Source organism: Sceloporus undulatus, chromosome 2, assembly GCF_019175285.1.
Source record: "Sceloporus undulatus isolate JIND9_A2432 ecotype Alabama chromosome 2, SceUnd_v1.1, whole genome shotgun sequence".
Classification (NCBI taxonomy): Eukaryota; Metazoa; Chordata; class Lepidosauria; order Squamata; family Phrynosomatidae; genus Sceloporus; species Sceloporus undulatus.
In genome coordinates this window covers 161,756,198-161,766,277 of record NC_056523.1, presented here as the reverse complement: position 1 = coordinate 161,766,277, position 10,080 = coordinate 161,756,198, and the positions used below count along the sequence as shown (strand labels likewise).

Sequence of the window (10,080 nt, the reverse complement as noted above, 5' to 3'; positions counted from 1 at the left end):
TAAAAGTCCACTCCCTGTGGGTTATATCCACATCAGGCCTTATATGGTATTCATGGAATCTGGATCAAAGACTTTCCCCTTGTAGACCGTATTCTTCGTAAGTTTTTATTCTTTGCTACGTCCTGCTGATTTCAATTATTCTCACATTCTTAAGACTTTGTCTCAGAAGGGCTGGAAAATGGAATTAGAGCAGGATAATAGCATCTGTGGCCATGCCTCATCATATGACACTGTGTCTGTCCAGTAGCTGGTTTGTAGTCTATCCATTGCTGGAGTGCTCTTTCTCATTGATGGGCAAAACCCATTAACACCTCCCAATCCTGCTTCTTTTCCACTTTGATTAATGTGTGATAAGTTTCTCCCAAAGCAGTTCCAATAAGTAGGCCATCACATGGTGCCAGTGGGCATGATTCTGCTCCTATCCCCCTATCCTCTATTTCCAAACAGCTTACTTTTATGTTTATTTTTTTTAAAAAATCTTTATTTTTTCCTTAATGGATTTCCATGATTGCAAAATTGTACTAAAATTGAAAAGAAATAAAGATCAAAAGGTATGCTGGGAAATGGTTAGAGCAGGATATCAGGGCTATGGAGGCTGGTGTGCAGAAGGCAGAGGCTGGGGTAGAAGAAACACCATTGCACTTTTGAAGAGCTATGTGATAATTACTGTCCCAAGCCACTATGTTGTGACAGTTAGAGGCAATTTGCTTGCATTTTATACAAATGTCACTACATGATAATGATAACAATAATAATTTATTGAACTTTCAATGAATTAGATTTGTTGTAATGAATGAGATCTGATAACTAGGCTAGGTGGTTTTAGATACATTACATTTGTCGCAGTCTGAGATGGCAAAAGGCAGGTTACAAATGAAGGAAAAGAAAAGCAAGACCCTAGCAAATATAAGACACCATTTTTGCTATTTACTTCTAATCTGAATTTCTTAAAATTGCAGATCAACATTATTATTTGCAATCTGTACAGTGGGCCTTAGCATCTGCTGGGGTTTGGTTCCAGGACCCTCCTGTGGATACCAAAATTCATGGATGCTGATGTCACACTAAATCCAGTGGTGTAGTAAAATGGCAGCCCTTATCTAAAATGGCAAAATCAAGATTTGCTTTTTGGATTTTTAAAAAATATATTTTCAAGTCATGGATGCTTGAACCCATGAAGGCAGAATCTGTGGATACAGAGGGCCAACTGTAGAGACATTTGCTAGTTATTCTGTAGAACTGCATACATAATTTTCAAAATTACACAGTGAAACACCTAGGCATAGTCATTTAAATTTTGTTCCATGTAGCCTTTCAACCCAAATATTCCTGCATACTGAAACAATTTATGTCAGGAGTACTAGAAACCATGAGGCTGTTTTCAACCCATTCTATATGCAAAAAAGCTTGCAAAATGCAAAATGTGTTAATTTCCTAGATCCAAGCACAAACAGCAAAGAGTATTGCTTTTTAAGTATAGAGTTTCACATAATCAGAGAAAAATACTCAGATCACACAGGGGTGTATGCCTGACCCTTCACTTCAACTGACTGATTGAGATGGTGGTTCCACTGGAGAAGATCCAGAAAGCTGGGTAGAGGGCTTCTGTGAACTGGGCCTGAAACATGTGGAGGAGGGTCATTTTCTCAGCGACACCAAAGAAAATCACAAAGCCACCTTTACAGTTCAGGAGTACACCAATCTTCTGCACCTTGGTGTTCGGCAGGCACTCCTCAATGTCATTGTGCCAGGCGGAGATCCGGGCATTGAACCATTCAATGCACCACGAGCTGCTATTACGCCCTAAGCGGCTGTCAACTCCTTGCCTGGGCATGCTCCCATAGCAGATGCCAATTCCACAGAAGTTGCTGTGCTCTATCTCGACTTCCCAGTAATAGATGCCCTTTTTGAAACACTGGAAGGCTACTACTTGGGAGCAGTAGGTGAAGCGATGAGGGTGGTAGCTGTAATTCTGGGGAATATCCGACACAGACATTTTGGTGTTTTTCTCTGATATAATCACTTTCTCATGGGCTGTGTTGTAATCCAGACTGAATTTTGTAGCAACTGCAGAAAAATACTGTAAGTTCATACCAGAGAAGTCAGAAGACCAAAGCACTACACCTATAAATGCACACCAAAGGCAACAGGAGAATAGTAGCAGCACTGATTCTAGCAATGTGAAGTGTACATCCCAGATTTTCAACCATTCAGCTCCACTGGATGACCCCAGAGTTGTGGAACAAAAAGGAAGAAAAATCTTTTCCCTACATGCTTACTCCAAAGCATACCAAATTTTCAAAACCTCCATCATGTCCCCACCTCCCAGCCCTACACTCATTTGTTTCATAACGAAAAAGCCCCAAATGTTGTAATTTTTCCTTACAGGAGAGTTTCCCCAGCCCCTGATCATTTCTTCTGGCCACTGAGTGCCATCTTAAATTACATTACTACACTAGTGAAAAATCAGTATGTATGTACATATATATGCATATGTATAACTAACATCTGCTTTGTTTACTTAATAATGAAACTCATTTACCACTTTATTTAGGATCTGCCCACCTGGAGAGAATATTTTGGATTCCTTTGCATTCCCTTTTTGGTTTTACTATTTTAATAATTTGGTAACACCAGAAAGCCTGTCCAAATTGCTGCTCACCTCAACTTCAAAATGTTTATGTTAGGAAGCACCAGTGCCACCCTCTGGGGATGCCACTTCTTTGGTCTCACAATTGTGAGAATTCTCCACTTAGTCTTCTTCTCTACACTCTGTTTTTTCACCAGTTATTGATCAGTAAGTGCACTTGTCTTCTTTTCCCATGGCTGTTAAAAGCCAAGATGAATAAACTGAGACAGCCATGAAAAGACAGGACTCACTAGAAAAGACATTGATGCTTGGAAAGGGGGAGGGCAGCAAGAAAATAGAAAATTCCAGTTTGTCAAAAGTTTTGGAAAGTTCAAATACACAGCATCTATAACTACTATCCACAGGATTTTTGATGCTCTAAAACAGGCAGGTGAACTGTGGATTTTTAGATGTTGTTGGACTGCAATTCCCACCATCCTTTGCTATCAAAGCTGACGATAAGGAATGACAGAAGCTGCAGTCCAACAGCATCTGGACACTACATTTTGCATAATACATCTGTTCTTTATGTTTTATGATTTGATCTTTAACAATCTTATCTGCCAGCTTACCGAGAAAAGACATTCAGATAACTGCTCTGTCATTTCCTGGATTGCCTGAGCCCTTCTAGAAAGTTGGGGCTACTCTGGTTTGCTTCCTAATACAGCTGAAGATGGCAAAGTGCTGGGGAGAGTGAGGTGGGCTACTGGAAAACAGACAGGGACGCTTTACAGACCATCCCAAAGGGCGGTCTGAAAAGTGCCCTCATTTGCTGCACAGAGGAGCCTCAGCCTCCAAACCACGCGGCTCCTCTGCGAAGCAAAAAGAAGCCACAAAAAGCGGCTTCTTTTTGCACCATGGAAATGATGCCGCAAGGTGCCAATGGCATACTCACGGCATCACTTCCGCTGTGCGATATGCGGATGCTAGGTGTCCGTGCCGTCAGTCCGGCCTGAGAGAGGAGGAGGAGGAGAGGAGCTGCTTGGCAGCCATTTTGAGACCGTGTGCTTGAGACCGTGTGCTCATTGCTGAAGGGGCGGAGCTTCTGTGAGTCACATCTGTGAGTCACAAAGGGGCGGAGCTAGCAGACTAGCTTTATATACCAACTTCCAGAGCCCTTTTAGTTTTAGTTTTCTTTAACTCAACAACTCTACTCAAGTGGAATCAGGTTAGAATCAGATATTGAAACAGAACCTGCCCTTTAAGTGTAAGATAGCAGCCAGTACATTCCTTTAAAGAAGTATTCCCAGTAGATTAACTGTTATATTCATTACTAAAGACTTTGCAGTATGGACAACGAGGGATCTGCTGCAGTCACCTGCAACTCTTGTGGGATGTTTCTCTTCTTGCCTACAGAAGTCGAGAACTTCACATGCACCAAGTGCAAGTTGGTAGCACTCTTGGAGGAGAAAGTGCAGCAGCTGGAGTCCAGAGTAGCTACACTTCAGCATATTAGGGAACAAGAGGATTTCCTGGACACAATAGAACTAACCATCTTGGATGAGTACCACGCAGAGGAAGATGCTAGGGTGGAAGAGGTCACTTGCCAAACAGAGGAGGCAGACAGCTGGAGGAATGTCACAAAGAGAAGTAAGCCAAGAAGGAATTGTTCGGGGAGCTTGCAGCTAGAGAATCGATTCGAAGCTCTTTCCCTTATCAAGGAGGATGAAGAAGAGCAGCATGGACAGACTTCAGGGACAGAGCAGGGGAGCCTGAGAGTCCCACCCGAGGGAACAGTCGCTGCTAAGCCTCGGAAGAGGCGTGTGGTTGTAGTGGGCGACTCCTTGCTGAGGGGTACAGAAGCAGTGATTTGTAGGCCTGACAAGATGTCTTGAGAGGTCTTCCAGGTGCAAAGATCTGGGATGTGACAGAGAGGCTGACAAGACTGGTCAAGCCTACTGACAAATACCCCTTCCTTTTGGTCCACGTGGGAACTAATGATACTGCAAGACACAGCCTGCAGAACATCAAAAGGGATTACGAGGCGCTTGGTAGGAAGCTGAAAGGAATGGATGTACAGGTTGTCATCTCATCTCTTTTGCCAGTTGAAGGGCACGGTCCAGGAAGGGAGAGGAAAATAGCAGATGTGAACAACTGGCTTCGCAGATGGTGCCGCCGAGAAGGATTTGGATTCTTCGATCATGGGCTGCGGTTCCATGAGGAGGGACTTCTTGCAACAGACGGGTTGCATCTCACGCCAGTTGGAAGAAATGTTTTTGCCAACAGTCTCAAGAACTTGATCAGGAGGGCTTTAAACTGAGTTCCGTGGGGAAGGGAGACAATATTAAGGAAGGCGAAAGGGATGGAGAAAATAGTCAAACTGACATAGAGGAAACAAGGCAAACAGTGCAAGGACCCAACAGTGGGAGGCAAAAAAACTTGCACAGGCAGCAAGTAAAAGGGAACCATGGTCTGCGATGTCTCTACACTAATGCACAGAGCATGGGAAATAAGCAAGATGAACTCGAACTCCTAGTACAACAAAGCAAATATGATATAATAGGCATCACTGAAACCTGGTGGGATGAGTCTCATGATTGGAATGTGGAAATAGAGGGGTATAACCTTATTAAGAGAAATAGGCCAAACAGGAAAGGAGGAGGAATAGCACTATATGTCAGAGATATTTACACCAGTGAAGAGATCCTGGACATCAATCATGGAAGCCAGGTGGAGAACATCTGGATAAGAATCAAAGGGGAGGGAAACAACAAGGATGTTACGGTAGGTGTCTACTACAGACCCCCAAGTCAGACTGAGGAATTGGATGATATCTTTCTAGAACAGATGACCACACAGTCAGAAAAGAGAGATGTAGTAGTGATGGGCAACTTCAACTATCCTGATATTTGCTGGAAGTCAAACTCAGCAAAATCCTCAAGGCCTAGCAAATTCCTCACTTGCCTAGAAGACAATTTCATGGTCCAAAAGGTGGAAGAGGCAACAAGGGGGTCAGCTATTTTAGATCTGATCTTAACCAACAAGGATGACTTGGTTAATGGGGTGCAAGTAGTGGGATCATTAGGTGGAAGTGACCATGTTCTCCTGGAGTTTGTCATACAGTGGAAAGGAGAAGCCAGGCATAGTCAGACACGCATCCTAGACTTTAGGAGAGCGGATTTCAGTAAACTTAGAGAAGTATTGAGGGCGATTCCATGGTCAGAAATACTAAAAGATAAAGGCGTTCAGGACAGATGGGAGTTTCTCAAAAGAGAAATACTGAAGGCACAATTTCAAACAGTTCCAGTGAGAAAGAAAAACGGGAGGTGTCTCAAGAAACCAGGATGGATGACTAAGGAACTTTCAACCGAGCTAAGTTTGAAACGGAACATGTATAAGAAATGGAAAAAGGGGGAAATCACAAAAAAGGAATTCAAAGAAATAGCAGGCATGTGTAGGGGTAAAGTCAGAAAAGCTAAAGCGCAGAATGAACTCAGGCTTGCTAGAGAGGTTAAGAACAATAAAAAGGGCTTTTTTGGATATGTCCGCAGCAAAAGGAAGGAGGAGGAAACGGTAGGGCCACTGCGTGGAGAAGATGGCAAAATGCTAACAGGAGACAGAGGAAAGGCAGAATTACTCAACACCTTCTTTGCCTCAGTCTTCTCAGAAAAGGCAAAGGGTGCTCAACCTGAGGATAATGGAGCAGAGGACAGAATAGGGGAATTTCAGCACAGAATAAGTAAAGAGATAGTAGAGGAACACCTTATTAAACTAAATGAATTTAAGTCTCCGGGACCAGATGAACTTCATCCAAGGGTATTAAAAGAACTGGCAAATGTAATATCGGAGCCATTGGCAATAATCTTTGAAAACTCCTGCAAAACAGGAGAGATCCCAGCAGACTGGCGGAGGGCAAACGTTGTCCCCATCTTCAAAAAGGGGAAAAAAGAGGATCCCAACAATTATCGTCCAGTTAGTCTGACATCAGTACTAGGAAAGATTCTGGAGCAGATCATTAAACAGAGAGTCTGTGAACATCTAGAAGGCAATGCCATAATCACAAAAAGTCAACATGGGTTTCAGAGAAACAAGTCATGCCAGACAAACCTAATCTCTTTCTTTGATAAAATTACCAGCTTGGTAGATGAAGGGAATGCTGTGGATATAGTATATCTTGATTTCATTAAGGCCTTTGACAAGGTTTCCCATGACATTCTTGCAAACAAGCTTGTAAAATGTGGGCTAGACAAAGGAACTGTTAAATGGATCTGTAATTGGTTGACCGGCCGAACCCAAAGGGTGCTCAACAATGGCTCCTTTTCATCCTGGAGAGAAGTGACCAGTGGGGTCCCACAGGGCTCTGTCCTGGGCCCAGTGCTATTCAACATCTTTATCAATGACCTGGATGACAGAATTGGGAGCATACTTATCGAATTTGCAGATGACACCAAATTAGGGGGAATAGCTAATACCCCAGAGGACAGGATCAAGATTCAAAATGACCTGAATAGACTAGAAAGCTGGGCCAAAGCTAACAAAATGAAATTCAACACGGAGAAATGTAAGGTATTGCACTTAGGGCGGAAAAATAAAATGCACAGATATAGGATGGGTGATACCTGGCTGAATGAAACTACGTGTGAAAGGGATCTAGGAGTCCAAGTAGACTACAAGTTGAACATGAGTGAACAGTGTGATGCGGCAGCTAAAAAGGCCAATGCTATTTTAGGCTGCATCAATAGATGTATAGTGTCTAGATCAAGAGAAGTAATAGTGCCACTGTATTCTGCTCTGGTCAGGCCCCACCTAGAATATTGTGTCCAGTTCTGGGCACCACAATTCAGAAAGGACATTGAGAAACTGGAGCGTGTCCAAAGGAGGGCGACAAAAATGGTGAAGGGTCTGGAAACCATGCCCTATGAGGAACGACTTAGGGAGCTGGGGATGTTTAGCCTAGAGAAAAGAAGGTTAAGAGGTGATATGATAGCCCTGTTTAAATATTTGAAAGGATGTCATATTGAAGAGGGAGCAAGCTTGTTTTCTGCTGCTCCAGAGAACAGGACCCGGAACAATGGATGCAAGCTACAGGAAAAGAGATTCCACCTGAACATTAGGAAGAACTTCCTGACAGTGAGGGCTGTTCGACAGTGGAATGCACTCCCTCGGAGGGTGATAGAGTCTCCTTCCTTGGAGGTCTTTAAACAGAGGCTGGATGGCCATCTGTCAGGGATGCTTTGATTTGGATTTCCTGCATGGCAGGGGGTTGGACTGGATGGCCCTAGTGGTCTCTTCCAACTCTACGATTCTATGATTCTATCATTCTATGAAAATGGCGGCGCCCATGTAGAATGGGCGCTGCCATTTTGTACGCGCTTGGCGTGTACTAGGGTTAGGGGCATCCAGAAAGAACACCCCTTTCTAATCCTAGTACGTGCTGAGCACGTACTAGGATGCCCGTGTGTAACGGACCTAGATGACTCAGGCACTTACATTCCAAAAGCTCCTCTCTTGATTTATTTAAAAAGGTTTCCAGAGTCTCCGACTGAGTCCGTGGCAGAGACCTGCTTGAACTCCGTTCTTTCCGGCTGGGACTTTGTGCTGTAGAAAAGAAAACAAGAGTGGGGGAGGGTGAGATGAAGTTCAGTCCTGATCCTGGGGGAAAGGCAGAATATAAATAAAGAGGAAGGGATGACGGGATAGATGGATGGACAGATGAAAAAAATGCTTGAAAATCATATTCAAATATTAAAATAAATAAGCTGATCTGGCTGCTTACAAAGATTTACACAACTCTGGAATCCAGGTTGCCCAAATATCACCTGACATTGTAGACCCAGCCACAGCCATTCAGACATAGATCTCCTCAGTTTCAACAGGGCTTATTACCCCCTCCTTCCCAAATCACAGGAAGGTGTGCACAGTGTGCTTGAAGACTACACACACTTCCAGCCCTGGAAGACAACAGACTTTGATGAGGCCCATCCAAGGGAGCCACTGAATAACATCTACCCAGGTTAACAAATGCCCTCACTCCTGACAGTGCTCCCTGAGCCCAGCGTTCACTAACACATCTGAAGAAGGGAAGACTTTCTCCATTTCACCCCTGTGCCCACTGCTGATCCGATGAGGCAGCAGGCAGGAAAGAGAAAGAGGGGTTTTAATCATTATTCACCTTAAGCCTCTAAAGGTTCTGGGAGCTAAATGCACCTAACAGACAAAACTCAAGAGGCATCCTGGACAATAAAATAAAGTGAAGGCAGTGATATATTACATGTGATATGTTAATTTTTGTCTATTGTTAACAAAATAATGGAAACCATTTGGAGAACTTAATTGGAAGACAGTGTATAAAGAAAATAACTAAAGCCCAAATCTAAAAACAGTCACCTTATTTGCTCATATCACTATGACCACAGATGTATTTTTGATCAAACAAACCTGTTCTCCAATATTCATGCCCACTTCACAATCATCTGACTCTAATGCTCCCTCTGGTGGTCTGCCCACACCAAACCTGATGTAGTTTGCATTGCAACTCGCAAATGAGGTGGGAAATAAAACTTTACTCTATCACTGTTTAATCTCATACATTTCTTCGTGACACTTATACACAGTTTTGAAAGGAATGGCAAAGAAAGGAGGTAGGGAAGGAGAAGATTAGAACTCTATAGTATATCCTCTAGAAATTCAAAAGCTCTTACATTGTACACTTACCACCATATTTGCATGGTCCCTTCCCTTTACGAAGTGCTGAATGAACTTTGTATGTGTTCTTACAACAGAACCTCGAGGTATGCTTTAGTTACTCTCATTTTACATGTGAGAAATGGAGGTCAAGAACTCAGCTGTCAATGTGGGAATAGAAGAAATCCTATGCGTGTGTTTATTTGAAAGACCATATCTCCCAGTATGAACCTATTAAAAGCCATAAGATCATCTGGAGAGGCCCTCCTCTCTGTCCCACCATCTTCTCAGGCTTGTTTGGTGGTAACAAAGAAGAGGGCCTTCCCAGTGGCTGCTCCCAGACTTTGGAACTCTCGCCCCAAGAGAGACCATGCTTGCTTGGTCCTTGCTCTCCTTCTGATGGCAAGTAAAAACATTTTTGTGCTGCCAAGCCTTTACAAATAGTACAGGTTGGGTTCTTAATTCTATGTAGTGCTGGTTTGAAAATTTTAAGGTTATATATATAGTTTTATTTCTATTGTTTCAATGTTTTAGTATTCTAACTGCTTTAATAAGTAACATTTTGCTTTGATCTTTTTCTTTTTTACTATACAGTGGTACCCCGGGTTACGAATTTAATTCGTTCCGCCGCCGCGTTCGTAACCCGAAAATCTTCGTAAGCCGAAAAAGCCATAGGCGCTAATAGCGAAAGCCGCAATTTCGTGCGAAAAAGCGCCGAAAAGCACCAAAAAATTTTTTCGTAACCCGAAATAACCTTCGTAACCCGGAACAGTTTTTTTCAATGGATTTTTTTCGTAACCCGGCAATTTCGTAAGGCGGCGCATTCG

At 43.1% G+C, this 10,080-nt stretch overlaps 1 protein-coding gene across 1 annotated transcript in view; it reads right to left on the bottom strand.

Annotated features, from left to right (window-relative positions):
* Nucleotides 1-737: 737 nt before the first annotated feature.
* LOC121922936 (E3 ubiquitin/ISG15 ligase TRIM25-like) overlaps nucleotides 738-10,080 on the bottom strand; it is a 25,729-nt gene continuing 16,386 nt past the window's right edge. Inside the window, 2 exon segments of the mRNA XM_042452888.1 lie at nucleotides 738-2,067; nucleotides 8,060-8,167. Coding sequence (XP_042308822.1) covers nucleotides 1,538-2,067; nucleotides 8,060-8,167 — 638 coding nt within the window. The 3' untranslated portion in view covers nucleotides 738-1,537.